Source organism: Nomascus leucogenys, unplaced genomic scaffold (genome assembly GCF_006542625.1).
Source record: "Nomascus leucogenys isolate Asia unplaced genomic scaffold, Asia_NLE_v1 000791F_90619_qpd_obj, whole genome shotgun sequence".
NCBI lineage: Eukaryota > Metazoa > Chordata > Mammalia > Primates > Hylobatidae > Nomascus > Nomascus leucogenys.
The window spans coordinates 75,901-90,269 of record NW_022097883.1 but is presented as its reverse complement, the minus strand read 5'-3'; the positions used below and the strand labels follow the sequence as shown (position 1 = coordinate 90,269).

The 14,369-nt window shown below is 45.1% G+C and overlaps 1 protein-coding gene across 3 annotated transcripts in view; it reads left to right on the top strand.

The window, feature by feature from the left end:
- Positions 1 to 2,871: 2,871 nt before the first annotated feature.
- Positions 2,872 to 14,369, top strand: part of LOC100594770 (zinc finger and BTB domain-containing protein 8A) — a 41,995-nt gene continuing 30,497 nt past the window's right edge. For 2 of the 3 annotated variants that reach the window (XM_030809144.1, XM_030809141.1), the window contains exon 1: positions 8,638 to 8,707. In XM_030809144.1, coding sequence (XP_030665004.1) covers positions 8,688 to 8,707 — 20 coding nt within the window. In that variant the 5' untranslated portion in view covers positions 8,638 to 8,687. Of the gene's footprint in view, positions 2,951 to 8,637; positions 8,708 to 14,369 lie in introns of those variants that run through there. The other variant, XM_003276374.4, reaches the window with a different exon arrangement.

Here is a 14,369-nt window from a genome sequence, read left to right as displayed (position 1 = left end):
CACAGATCTGCTCTAATATCTACTAGAGTGGAACTTGGTGGTCATTTGAAAAAATAGCATTCCATCAGCATGTAAAAATTGTTTAGGGCACAGACCATGCTCAGAAATCAGTTCTTTTGGCCAGGTGCAGTGGCTCATGCCTGTAATCCCAATACTTTGGGAGGCCAAGGTGGTGGGTGGATTGCCTGAGTCCAGGAGTTCGAGACCACCCTGGGCAACGTGGTGACACCGCATCTCTACAAAAAATACAAAAAAATTAGCCAAGTGTGGTACACATCTGTGGTCCCAGCTCCTCGGAAGGCTGATGTGCAAGCATCCCTGAACCTGGGAGGCAGAGGTTGCAGTGAGCCAAGCTCGTGCCACTGTACTCCAGCCTGGGTGAGAATGAGACCCTGCAGCAAAAACCAAAAGAAAAAGGAAAAAGAAATCAGTTCTGTTAAAAAGCCACAAATTAGGCCAGGTGCGGTGGGTCACGCTTGTAATCCCAGCACTTTGGGAGGCCAAGGCAGGCGGATCACAAGGTCAGGAGCTCGAGACCAGCTTGGCCAATATGGTGAAACCCCGCCTCTAATAAAAATACAAAAATTAGCCGGGCATTGTGGCAGGCTCCTGCAGTCCCAGCTACTCGGTAGGCTGAGGCAGGAGAATCGCTTGAACCCGGGAGGCGGAGGTTGCAGTGAGCCGATATTGTGCCATTGTACTCCAGCCTGGGCAACAGGAGCGAGACTCCGTCTCAAAAAAAAAAAAAAAGGCCACACATTACCACTGCACACACCCAGTACACTGGACAGTAGTTAATATGCCCTTAAGCGGCAGTGTTGAAGCAGTGAAGCATTCCAAGTAAATGCCATTCTCTGAATGCCCTTCTAACTCATTAGGACTAGGTGACAGATGAGCTTTTAGTGTGGCAACGAGTTGTTCTCAAAAACTATTAATTTGGGGCCAGGCACAGTGGCTCATGCCTATTATTCCAACAAGGTGGGAAGATCACTTGAGCCTAGGGTTTCAAGACCAGCCTGGGCAACATGGAAAAACCCTGTCTCTACAAAAATACAAAATTTAGCCTGGTAAACCTGTAGTCTCAGCTACTCAGAAGGCTAAGGCTGGAGGATCACTTGAGCCTGAGAGGTCAGGGCCATGGTCACACCACTGCATTCCAGCCTGAGTGACAAGAGTGAGACTGTCGCAAAAAAAAAAAAAAAAGACTGGGCACAGTGGCTCATCCCTGTAATCCCAGCACTTTGGGAGGCTGAGGCAGGCGGATCACCTGACATTGGGCGTTCTGACTAACATGGAGAAACACCGTCTCTACTAAAAATACGAAATGAGCCGGGTGTGGTGGTGCATACCTGTAATCCCACATTGATGACATTTGGAGGAAAAGAGCAATAGGACTTAACTATCTTGGTATCATCTGCTGGCCTGCCTTTGAATAGTGTTGTCTTCAGTTTATTTTCTTGTCAAAGTTAAAAAGTATGTTTGGGCCGGGGACAGTGGCTCATGCCTATCATTTCAGCACTTTTGGAGGCCGAAGTGGAGGGATTGCCTGAGCCCAAGAGTTTGAGACCAGCCTGGGCAACATGACGAAACCTCATCTTTCTAAAAAATAAAAAAATTAGCCAAGCTTGGTGGTGGGTACTTGTAGTCCCAACTACTTGGTAGACTGAAGAGGGAGAATCGCTTAAGCCTGGGAGATCAAGGCTACAGTGAGCCGTGATTGTGCCATTGCACTCCAGCCTGAGTGACAAAGTGAGACTGTCTCAAAAAATAAACCAAATGGCCAGGCACGGTGGCTCACGCCTGTAATCCCAGCACTTTGGGAGGCCCAGACGGGAGGATTGCCTGAGGTTGGTCAGGATTTCGAGACCAGTCTGGCCAACATGGAAAAACTCCGTCTCTACTAAAAATACAAAAAAATTAGCCAGGCGTGGTGGCGTGCGCCGGTAATCCCAGCTACTCGGGAGGCTGAGGCAGGGGAATTGCTCGAACCAGGAGGCGGAGGTTGCAGTGAGCTGAGATCACGCCACTGCACTCCAGCCTGGGTGACAGAGTGAGACTCCATCTCAAAAACACCAGAACAAAACGAAAAAAAGGATTGCTTTTGATTTGCCGTAATATATTATAATATTGGAAATCTCTTCTTATAAACTTTAATATTAAGAGTGAGGTTAAAAAGTTATATATAAAACATAAAAATATGTATATAAAATGTATATATTTCTTTCAAAAGAGTTACAAGCCAATTTGAAGCCAAATTATCTTTCTGTTATTAATAATATTATTTATTTCTATTGTATATTATATTTTATATCATTATATATTATATTACATATTTGTTATAGATTATATTACTAATTATTAATGATTTTCTATTAACTATTATTATTAACTATTATTAATAATAATCTGTGCCAGATCATCTATTTTTACATGTTAAGAATGGTATCTGACAGAGGCTCTTATATAATTTTTTTTTTTTTTTTTTTGGGATGGAGTCTTGCTCTGTCGCCCAGGCTGGCATGCAGTGGCACGATCTTGGCTCACTGCAGCCTCTGCCTCCTGGGTTCAAGCAATTCTCCCTCCTCAGCCTCCCGAGTAGCTGGGATTACAGGCACCTGCCACCATGCCCAGCTAATTTTTGTATACTTAGTAGAGATGGGGTTTCACCATATTGGCCAGGCTGGTCTCAAACTCCTGAACTCAGGTTATCTGCCCACCTTGACCTCCCAAAGTGTTGGGATTACAGGCGTGAGCTACTGTGCCTGGCCCTTATATAATTTATTTAAATAAATATTATGTACCTTAGCAGATCTTTCTGCCTCTTATTACAAAAGTACATTATAAATATCTGTTTTTTTCTCTCTACAGGACAATCCTCCAAACACAGACTGTTTGACTTAGAATCTTCCCTTTTTTACTCCATTCAAGAGCAGCATTCATAAATTTCCAGGTATGACAAATTTTAATTCTTCATCTACCTCACTTAAATGCATAGATAAAAAGTAGAATTCTGGGCTGGGCGCAGTTTCTCACGCCTGTAATCCCAGCACTTTGGGAGGCCGAGGCAGACAGATTACCTGAGGTCGGGAGTTCGAGACCAACCTGACCAACATGGAGAAACCCTGTCTCTACTGAAAATACAAAAAATTAGCCGGGCGTGGTGGCAGGCGCCTGTAGTACCAGCTACTCAGGAGGCTGAGGCAGGAGAATGGCGTGAACCCGGGAGGTGGAGCTTGCAGTGAGCCGAGATGGTGCCACTGCACTCCAGCCTGGGCGACAGAGCGAGACTCCGTCTCAAAAAAAAAATAATAATAATACCATCTCCTCAATAGGTTGCATGTGAGGATTAAATGAGACAACGCAGGTAGCTACTTTAGTTCTGCCTGTTGGCCCTTTAACCCCTTCACTGCATCTTTCTTGAAATTCTCCACCCTTGGCTAATGTGTCATGAAGCTCTCTGAATTCTCCCTGTAATTCCTTGTCTGTAACACTGGCTTCTTTTCCCCATCCTGCTGCACAACCATGGGCAATCCTCCAGGTTCCCCTCTCAGCCCATGCTTCCCCTGAGCCCCTTCATTTCTGCTAACAGCCTAATCGCTATTTGCAGATTCTCTTACTCCTCTATCTTCAAGTCTGAGTGTCCCTGTGAACTTCAGACCAGCATTTCCAGTGGCCTCCTGGCCATATCTACCTGATTTCCCATTCCTCTCAAATCTAACATACATAAAACCAAAGTTGTTGCTTTTCTTCTAAACCAGTTATTTCTCTGGACTCTGGTCTTCCCAATTTCTTGTTTCAAATTAAAAAAAAATTTAATTTTAATTTAATTTTTTTTGAGACAGTGTCTGTGTGCCCAGGCTGGAGTGCAGTGGTGCAATCACTGCTCACTGCAGCCTCAACCTCCTGGGCTCAAGTGACCCTCCCACCTCAGCCTCCTAAGTAGCTGGGACTACAGGCACATGCAATTTTTTATTTTTATTTATATATATTTTTTCTGAGACAGAGCCTCACTCTGTCCCCCAGGGTGGAGTTCAGTGACATGATCTCAGTTCAGTGCAACCTCCACTTCCCGAGTTCAAGCGATTCTCCTGCCTCAGCCTCCTGAGTAGCTAGGATTACAGGCGTGCACCGCTGCGGCTAATTGTTATATTTTTAGTAGAGACAGGGTTTCACCATGTTGGCCAGGCTGGTCTCGCACTCCTGACCTCATGATCCACCTGCCTCGGCCTCCCAAAGTGCTAGGATGACAGGTGTGAGCTACCACGCCCGGCCACAATTTTTTATTTTTTAGAGACAGGGTCTTGCTCTGTTGCCCAGGCTGATGTGCAGTGGTATTACCATAGCTCACTGCAGCCTCCAACTCCTGGGCCTAAGCAATCCACTGTCTCTGCCTCCCAAGTAGCTGGGACCACAGGCCTGCACCATCATGCCCAGCCAATTTTTAAAAATCTATTTTGCCATTCTGGCCTCAAACTTAATTTAAGAAAAAGCAGCCGGGCACAGTGGCTCACGCTTGTAATCCCAGCACTTTGGGAGGCCGAGGCAGGCGGATCACGAGGTCAGGAGATCGAGACCACGGTGAAACCCCGTCTCTACTAAAAATACAAAAAATTAGCCGGGCGTGGTGGCGGGCGCCTGTAGTCCCAGCTACTCGGAGAGGCTGAGGCAGGAGAATGGTGTGAACCCGGGAGGCGGAGCTTGCAGTGAGCCGAGATCGCGCCACTGCACTCCAGCCTGGGTGACAGAGCGAGACTCCGTCTCAAAAAAAAAGAAAAAAAAAGAAAAAGGAAAGGCAAGGTATAGACCAATACATATAATACAAGGGAACTTAACTTTCTTACCTTTCCATGTCAGTAGAGTGTTTTCTTATTTTTGAATCATACGCATTCAAGGATGAAAGGGAAAGGGAAAAGACCAGTTGCGGTAGCTCACACCTGTAATCCCATCACTTTGGGAGTCCAAGGCAGGTGGATCACTTGAGGTCAGGAGTTCGAGAACAGCCTGGCCAACATAGTGAAACCCCGTCTCTACTAAAAGTACAAAAATTAACCAGGCGTGGTGGTGTGTGTCTGTAGTCCTAGCTACTTGGGAAGCTGAAGCAGGAGAGTCACTTGAACCTAGGAGGCAGAGGTTGCAGTGAGCCAAGGTCACGCCATTGCACTCCAGCCTGGGCAACAGAGCCAGACTCCATCTCAAAAAAATGATGTGAGAACTGTATAAATAATTTGTGTTTCTCTGGGATTTTGTTTTTGTTTGTTTTGCCTTGGATTCTAGGGCAAATAATGCTAAATGTAAATGTATAGAAACCATCTTATTAACATTTAATTTAAATAAACATTAGATAACATTTAATTTAAATAAAATGTTGCTTGCTCTGTCCCTGAGGCTAAAGGACAGTGGCATAATCCGAACTCACTGCAGCCTCCAACTCCTGGGCTCAAGTGATCCTCCCACCTCAGCCCCCAAGTAGCTGGGACTACAGGCCCGTGCCACCATACCCAGCTAGTTTTTGTATTTTTTTTGCAGAGATGAGGTTTCACCATGTTGCCCAGGCTAGTCTCAAACTCCTGAGCTCAAACATCTACCTGCTTCAGCCTCCCAAAGTGCTGGGATTATAGATGTAAGCCACCCCGCCTGGTCCATTTTACCAAACTCTTATCATCAGTTATTAAAGTCTTTCAAATGCCACCCTCTGTTGATGATTTCTAAATCTTTATCTCCAGCCTAGGTTTCCTGAGTGTATATCCAGACATCCATAATATACTGACTTCATGCTCAGTGAGCAACATTTTAATGACTGACTTTCCATATCACTTCCTCATAAGGAAAGGAGAATATGTTGGTCAGTGGAAAACAAATATCTGTCCCTTTGATGTTTACATATTTCATCATAATTTATAAAATGGCCTTGTGTCTTTCTTGTATATATGGTATATCTGACATATCACATACACCTATATAACATATATAGACCTATATACAAACTCTGTGAGCTTGATTAAAGACAGAGGTTGGGGGAAAAGGAGGGAAGTAGGAAGGCATTTATTTGCCTCTAAGAAACAGATCATCTTTTTGTGGAACAAAATTACGTTTCTGATCAGTTTCTGAAAATCAAACCTTAAACAAGAGGTAACAGTGTAAATGCTACCAATCATTTATCTTAGCATCTAGTCACCTGGCCATTTTCTCTTTTTTTCTTCCTTTCTCACCCCTCCCTCCTTCTTATCTACAGTAGTTAGCTACTTAGGGAAAAATTTAGATCTTCTCATCACACAGTACACCAAATACTTTCTAGAAGAGCTAAGTATTAAACACACACACACACACACACACACACACACACACACGGAAGTAAATATTCATCAAACAAGGCCGGGCGCGGTGGCTCCAGCCTGTAATCCCAGCACTTTGGGAGGCCGAGGCAGGCGGATCACGAGGTCAGGAGATCGAGACCATCCTGGCTAACACGGTGAAACCCCGTCTCTACTAAAAATACAAAAAATTAGCCGGGCGTGTTGGCAGGTGCCTGTAGTCCCAGCTACTCGGGAGGCTGAGGCAGGAGAATGGCGTGAACCTGGGAGGCGGAGCTTGCAGTGAGCCGAGATCGCGCCACTGCACTCCAGCCTGGGGGACAGAGCAAGACTCCGTCTCAAAAAAAAAAAAAAAAAAGTTCATCAAACATCTGGAGGTGGGAAGATATCCTGAGAGCAGAACACATTGAAAAGAAATCATGTAGGGAACTTTCAACATGTACCATTCATTTACTTATTCGTTTGTTAGTCTCCAAGTCTGAGGGAATAGATATGGAGGCTGAGAAAGGAAAGGTTTGGCCTGGGACGGTTCCTGGGTCCTGGATTAGGCACTAGAGGGAAATAGTGGTACTAATTCCCAAGAAAGGAGACACAGATGAAGGAGTAAATTTCAGCGGTTAAGAAAAGGCTGCAGTAATAAGTTTGGAATTCAGTAAGTTTGTGGTTATCTTCTGTATCTAACTGGTGATTGATAGCAATGATGATAAGAATTATAACAGCAGCTCATACATTATTGAGCAGCTACAATGTCCCAGGCACCTGCGGAGTTCTTGACATTTGCAATGTCGCGTTGAATCTACAATTCCATGAAGTAGGTACTGCACTTTATAAACCCCCCATTTATAGGTGAGGAAATGGATGTGTAAACCACAGCAGAGCAGGTTTAGATTCACTTTGATGGCATAGCCCATGTGTTTACCCACTGTTTATTTATGCTGCTTCCAAGTCCTGCTGATTCTACCTCTGGCTTATCTCTGTCTACTTCTTTTCTTTCTTTTTTTGAGACGGCATCTGGCACTGTCACCCAGGCTGGAGTGCAATGGCGTGACTCAGCTCACTGCAAGCTCTGCCTCCGGTTCACGCCATTCTCCTGCCTCAGCCTCTCCGAGTAGCTGGGACTACAGGCGCCCGCCACCACGCCGGCTAATTTTTTTTTTTTTTTTTTTGTATTTTTAGTAGAGACGGGGTTTCACCATGGTCTCGATCCCCTGACCTCATGATCCACCCGCCTCGGCATCCCCAAAGTGCTGGGATTACAAGCGTGAGCCACCGCACCCGGCCTAATTTTTCTATTTTTAGTAGAGATGGGGTTTCACCAAGTTGGCCAGCTGGTCTCGAACTCCTGACCTCCAGTGAGCCACCTGTCTTGCCTTGTCTACTTATTTCATCACCACTAGTGTGGTTTAAATGTTGGTTCCCTTCAAAACTCATGTTGAAACTTATCCTCAATGTGACAGTATTTTTTTTTGAGACAGAGTCTCACCGTGTCGCCCCAGGCTGGAGTGCAGTGGCATGATCACGGCTCACTGCAGCCTCAACCTCCCAAGCTCAGGTGATCCTCCTACTCACACTCCTGAGTACCTGGGACTACAGGTGCATGCCACCATGCCTGGCTAATTTTGTATTTTTTGTAGTAATGGGGTTTCGCCATGTTGCCCAGGCTGGTCTCCAACTCCAGGGCTCAAGCGATTTGCCTGCCTTGGCCTCTCAAAAGTCCTGGGATTACAAGCATGAGCCACCATGCGTGGCGCAATGTGGCAGTACTGAGAGGTGGGGCCATTAAGAGGTGATTGGATTATGAAGGATTAGTGGGTTATCATGGGAGGAACTAGTGGTTTTATAAGAAGAGGAAGGGAGATATGAGCACCCTCAGCCCCCTTGCCACTGTACTAGCCCGTTCTTGCATTGCTATAAAGAAATACCTGAGACTGGGTAATGTATAAAGAATAGAGGTTTAATTGGCTCACAGCTCTGCAGGCTGTACAGGACGCATAGTAGCTTCTGCTTCTGGGGAGGCCTCAGGAAGCTTCCAGTTATGGTGGAAGGCATAGGAGGAGCAGGCATCTTCACATGGCTGGAGTAGGCAGAAGAGAGGTTGCCACACACTTTCACACAACCAGATCTCGTGAGAACTCACTCACTGTACAGTATCAAGGGGGGATGGTGCCAAACCTTCATGAGAATCTGCCCCAGTGGTCCTCCAGTCACCTCACATTAGGCCCCACGTCCAACACTGGGGATTACAATTCGACATGAGATTTGGCCAGGGACACAGATTCAAACCATATCACTACCGATCCTTCTGCACTGTCCAGACTCCGCAAGGAGTCTCCACCAGCAAGAAAGCCCTTGCCAAGTGTGGACCCTTGACCTGGGATGTCTCAGCCTTCAGAACTGTAATACATACATTTCATTATTTGTCTTTTTCCTTTATCTTCTTCATGATTTTTTTTTCTGCTTTTTCTCCTTTTCTTTATAAATTACCCAGTTTCAGTGTTTTGTTGTTGTTGTTATAAGTAACAGAAAACAGACTCATACCACATCCCACTACCTACAACGACTTACATTCTTTTTTTTTTTTTTCTTTTCTTTTTTTTTTTTTTTTTTGAGATGTAGTCTCACTCTGTCACCCACGCTGGAGAAGTTCAGTGGTGCAACTTCAGTTCATTGCAACCTCTGCCTACCAAGTTCAAGCAATTCTCCACCTCAGCCTCCTGAGTAGCTAAGATTACAGGAGGCACATGCCACCATGCCTGGCTAATTTTTCTACTTTGGTAGAGACGGGGTTTCACCATGTTGACCAGGCTGGTCTCAAACTCCTGACCTCAAGTGATCTGCCCACCTTGCCTCCAAAGTGCTGGATTACAGGCATGAGCCACCATGCCCAGCCCAACACTTCCATTTCTACCCCTACATTTTGTCTAGATTACAACTGCTTCCTGCCTGGTCTCACTGCCAATGACGTTCTTACGCTTGATTTGATCAAACCCCTTAATGCCCCCCACCCCCATCCCAGTGCTTACAGGGTCTAATCCAAACTCTTTAATGAAGCAAATAAGGTGCTCCACCCATCTCTCACCATCTCTTTTGCACCCTGTGCTCCAGCCATATTGAACAACTTACTTTCTATTTTCTGATTATACCAGTCTGTGCCTTGGCTCAAACTATATCTTCTGCCTAGAATGCTTTTCCTCTTTTTTTTTTTTTTCTGAGTGAAAACATACTTGCCTTTCAAGCATCTACCCTAGCATCACATCACCTACGAAGCAACGTATGTTGATTCTTCTCCCACAGTTCTGGAGGCTAAAGTCTGAAATCAAGGGTGTTAACGGCCATGCTCCCTCTGGAGGTTGTAGGGCAGAGTCCTTCCTTGCCTCTTCCTAGCTTCTGGTGGGTGCCAGCAATCCTTGGCATTCCTTCTGTTGTAGCTCCATCATTCATCCTCTGCTTCTGTCTTCACGTGGTGCTCTTCCTTCTGTGTGTGTGGTTTTGTTTTTGTTTTTGTTTTTTGAGACCATCCTGTTTGCCTAGGTTGATCTGGAACTCCTGGCCTCAAGCAGTCTGCCCTTCCTTGGCCTCCCAAAGTGCTAGGATTACAGGTGTGAGCCACCTCACCCAGCCCCTGTGTGTGTCTTCTCAGTGTCCTCCTTTCTCCAGATCTCTCCTTTAATGATACCACCCTAATCCAGGGTGACCTCATCTTAACTTGATTATATCTGCAAAGACCCTATTTGCAAATTAAGGTCTCAGGTGTAGGTACAGGTTTAAGACTTCAGCATATAATTTTGGGGGACACAACTCAATCCCATGTCTCCCATGCGGGAGCAGGAGCAAGAGAGAGAGTGGAAGGAGGTGGTACACACTTTTTTATTTTTTATTTATTTTTATTTGAGACACAGTCTCAGTTTGCCATCCAGGCTAGAGTGCAGTGATGTGATCGTGGCTCACTGCAGCCTCGACTCCTGGGCTCACACGAATCTCCTGCCTCAGCCTCCAAACTATAGGAGGCCACCACACCCAGCTAATTTTTAATTTTTTTTTTTTTTTTTTTTGTAGAAACAGGGTCTCACTATGTTGCTCAGGTTGGTCTTGAACTCCTGGGCTCAAACAGTCCTTCTACCTCGGTCTCCTAAACTGTTGGGAGTATAGGCATGAGCCACCCTGCCCAGCCCCTGAGCTATTTTTTTATTTTTATTTTTTGAGATGGAGTTTCACCCTTGTTGCCTTGCCCAGGCTGGAGTGCCATGGCGTGATCTCAGCTCACCACAACCTCCACCTCCTGGGTTCAAGCAGTTCTCCTGCCTCAGCCTCCCGAGTAGCTGGGATTACAAGCATGCGCCACCAGCCCAGCTAATTTTGTATTTTTAGTAGAGACGGGGTTTCTCCATGTTGGTCAGGCTGGTCTCGAACTCCTGACCTCAGGTGATCCGCCTGCCTCGGCTCCCAAAGTGCTGGGATTATAGGCCTGAGCCACTGTGCCGGGCTTTTTTTTTTTTTTTTTTTTTTTGGTGAGTTGAGTCTTGCTTTGTCGCCCAGGCTGGAGTGCAGTGGCGCAGTCTCAGCTCACTGCAATCTCCACCTTCCTGATTGAAGCGATTCTCCTGCCTTGCCTCAGCCTCCCAAGTAGCTGAGATTATAGGCGCCACCACCACACCAGCTAATTTTTTTTGTACTTTAGTAGAGATGGGGTTTCACCATGTTGGCCAGGCTGGTTTCAGACTCCTGACCTCAAGTGATCCACCCACCTCAGCTTCCCAAAGTGCTAGGATTACAGGCATGAGCCACCACTCCCAGCCTTGAGCTATTTTTAAGTACCGAAATGTTTTTATGTATAAACTGTTATTTTGGTATTATAAATGTAAATCATTTATATTATAAGACATGTCCACAGAGTTATGTACTGCATTTGGGATTTAGGTTTCATTTCAAACAAGGGTAATTTTTAAAGTAGGTATACTGAGTACTCATTCATTATTTCACATCCTTACAAGGTACTTTATTGTTTTAACTCTTATTTTCTGTTTTCTTATAAGATTAGTTATCTTTTTCAGGGATTATTAGTTGTTTGCATTTCCCCCAGAGGCAAATTATCTACTGCCAGAGGCTCCTGATAGAATCATATGAGAATGAGGTGGGAGTGGGAAGACGTTAAGAGAAGCAGACCAGGCACAATGGCTCACCCTGTAATCCCAACAGTTTGGGAGGCCAAGGCGGGAGGATCCCGTGAGCCCAGGAGTTTGAGGTTGCAGTGAGCTATGATCACGCTAAGGAAAGGGAGTTAATGAGGAAAAGTTGTAAGACCTGATTCCTACCCTACAGGATTTCTCTCCTTTTCCCCCCTAGGGCTGACACCTTCTTTTTCTTTTTCTTTCTTTCTTTTCTTTTTTTTGAAACAAGGTCTCACTTTGTCACCCCAGGCTGGAGTGCAATGGTGTGATCTCAGCTCACTGCAGCCTCCACCTCCTGGATTCAAGCATTCTCTTGCCTCAGCCTCCAAGTAGCTGGTATTACAGGCACCCACCACCAACCCAGCTAATTTGTGTGTGTGTGTGTGTGTGTGTCTTTTTCATCATCTTGGCCAGGCTGATCTCGAACTCCTGACCTCAGGTGATCTGCCCACCTCAGCCTCCCAAAGTTCTGGGATCACAGGCATAAACCACCACACCCGGCCAACTTCTTCCTAAGGATAATTTATTTTAGACAGGCTCTTCTTCCCCAGTCACCTTACTCTCAAGCCAGAGGGGTTGAGGAAGCCCCATCATAGAACCTGGTCATCTCTTAGGTGGAATGGCCTCTGAGACAAAACATTAAAGAGGATGGGGAGTACATCTTGCTTCTTAATAATGTTATTGATACCAGAGCTGTATTTTGACATTATGCAAAATTGATACTGAGATGCCAGCAAGGTCATTTTATCTCAGTTTTGCAACAGCTAATTTGAAACCATGGGCACGGTGAGCAGACTGCATGCTGTCACTGGTCCTGAGGACATTGCAGTATTGAGTGCTGAGAAGTGACAGCACTCAGAAAGGGACACACCAGATTTCTATGGCTTCTTTACCTTAGGGTCTCAAAGGACATTACTGCTTTATTTCTCATTCCTTAGAAAATAGTGCACCAGAATAACTCATCCCTAAGAACTCGAGATGATTGGTATTTTACCATTTTTACTCCATCCCAGTGCCAAGCTTCAGTGTTTCTCTAGTGTGATTGATACATTAGAATTTTTACGTTATAAGCTGTGATAAAACCATAATACTTTTGGGCCACTTTAAGTCTGGAGCTTTTATGATTTCACATTGAAAAAAAGTCTGGAGCTTTATTAGGTAAGTGGAAATGTAGCACAGATGTCTGGGTAATGGAAGCCAATAGCCTGTTTTTAACAGAATTGTTCTTTAAAAGCAGAATGAAATTCCCTCTCTAGAATTTAGGGGTATAAATTCTCTACCCTCAGCCTTTGACCTATAACCTCTAAAGGAAAAAGGATTCATCTCTCTGTCTCTAATCTTTCACTAAAATACCAAATAATAAGCACACATGTTCAATAGCAAAATATACCTAAAACAATTAATACACAAAGTAGAACCAATAGTTTCTCTCATTTTTAGAGTATCTAAAAAAAAAACCCCCAACAACTTATGCTGGCATTTATGGTATAACTTGATTTATTTCAGGATCTCATTGTAACAAACAGGAACATATGTAGTAATCATTTAACTGCAACAAAATAGTTTAAAAGTGTTGAAGCTGGAACAATCCTGAGAGATCGTACAGTCCCACCTCCTACCAAATGCAGTCACCCTAAATCAATGACATTTCACCTCTGCTACAGTGGTAGCATAGAAAGTGTTACTTTGCAAAGTGACTAATTCTGTTGTTAATCAGTTTGGCCCAGTGTTTCTCAAATTTTTCTTACCAAAACCCACAGTAAGAAATACATTTTGGTTGAGTGCAGTGGCTCATGCCTGTAATCCCAACACGTTGGGAAGCCAAGGTGAGTTGATTGCTTGAGCTCAGAGTTCGAGACTGCCTGGGTAAGATGGCAAAACCCCATCTTACAAAAAACACAAAAATTAGCCAGGCATGGTGGCATGTGCCTGTAGTCCCAGCCAGGAGACTGAGGTTGAAAGATTGCTTGAGCCAGGACATTGAGGCTGCAGTGAGCCGTGATAATGCCATTGCACTCCAGGCTGGGCGACAGGGCAAGACCCTGTCCCCTCCCCCCAAAAAAAGAAAAAAAAAGAAATCCACTTCAAGGCTGGGCACAGTGGGTCATGCCTGCCCATAATCCCTGCACTTTGGGAGGTCCAGGCTGGAGGATCACTTGAGGCTGGGAGTTAAAGACCAACCTGAGCCACATAGCAAGACTGTGTCTCTACAAAATAATTAAGAAATTAGCTGGGCGTGGTGGGCGTGCCCTGTAACCCCAGCTACTCAGGAGGCTGAGGCGAGAGGACCTCTTGAGCCCAGGAGTCTGAGGCTGCAGTAAGCTGTGATCACCTACTGTAGTCCAACCTGGGTGACAGATCGAGACCGTCTTTAAAAAGATTTTTTTAAATTAAAAATAAATAAATAAATAAATAAATAGCTGTTCTTTATGAGCTCAAATTCATTTCCCTTTAGTCCTATATTTTGGTCCATTTGCTTTTTAGTGAATATTTATTGATTCAACAAATACTGACTGAGCATCTATATGCAGGACATTGTGCACTGTGCTAGGGATGCTGAGGTGGAAAAAAACAGAGACTCATACCTTTTGGAGCTTAGATTCTAGTGCTTAGTCTGGAAGCCTAGTCTACTAGACCTATTAAGAGAATAATTCTGGCTGGGCACGGTGGCTCACGCCTGTAATCTCAGCACTTTGGGATGCTGAGGCGGGTGGATCATGAGGTCAGGAGATCGAGACCATCCTGGCTAACATGGTGAAACCCCATCTCTACTCAAAATACAAAAAAATTAGCCAGGCGTGGTGGTGGACGCATGTAGTCCCAGCTACTCGGGAGGCTGAGGTAGGAGAATGGCGTGAACCTGGGAGGCGGAGCTTGCAGTGAGCCGAGA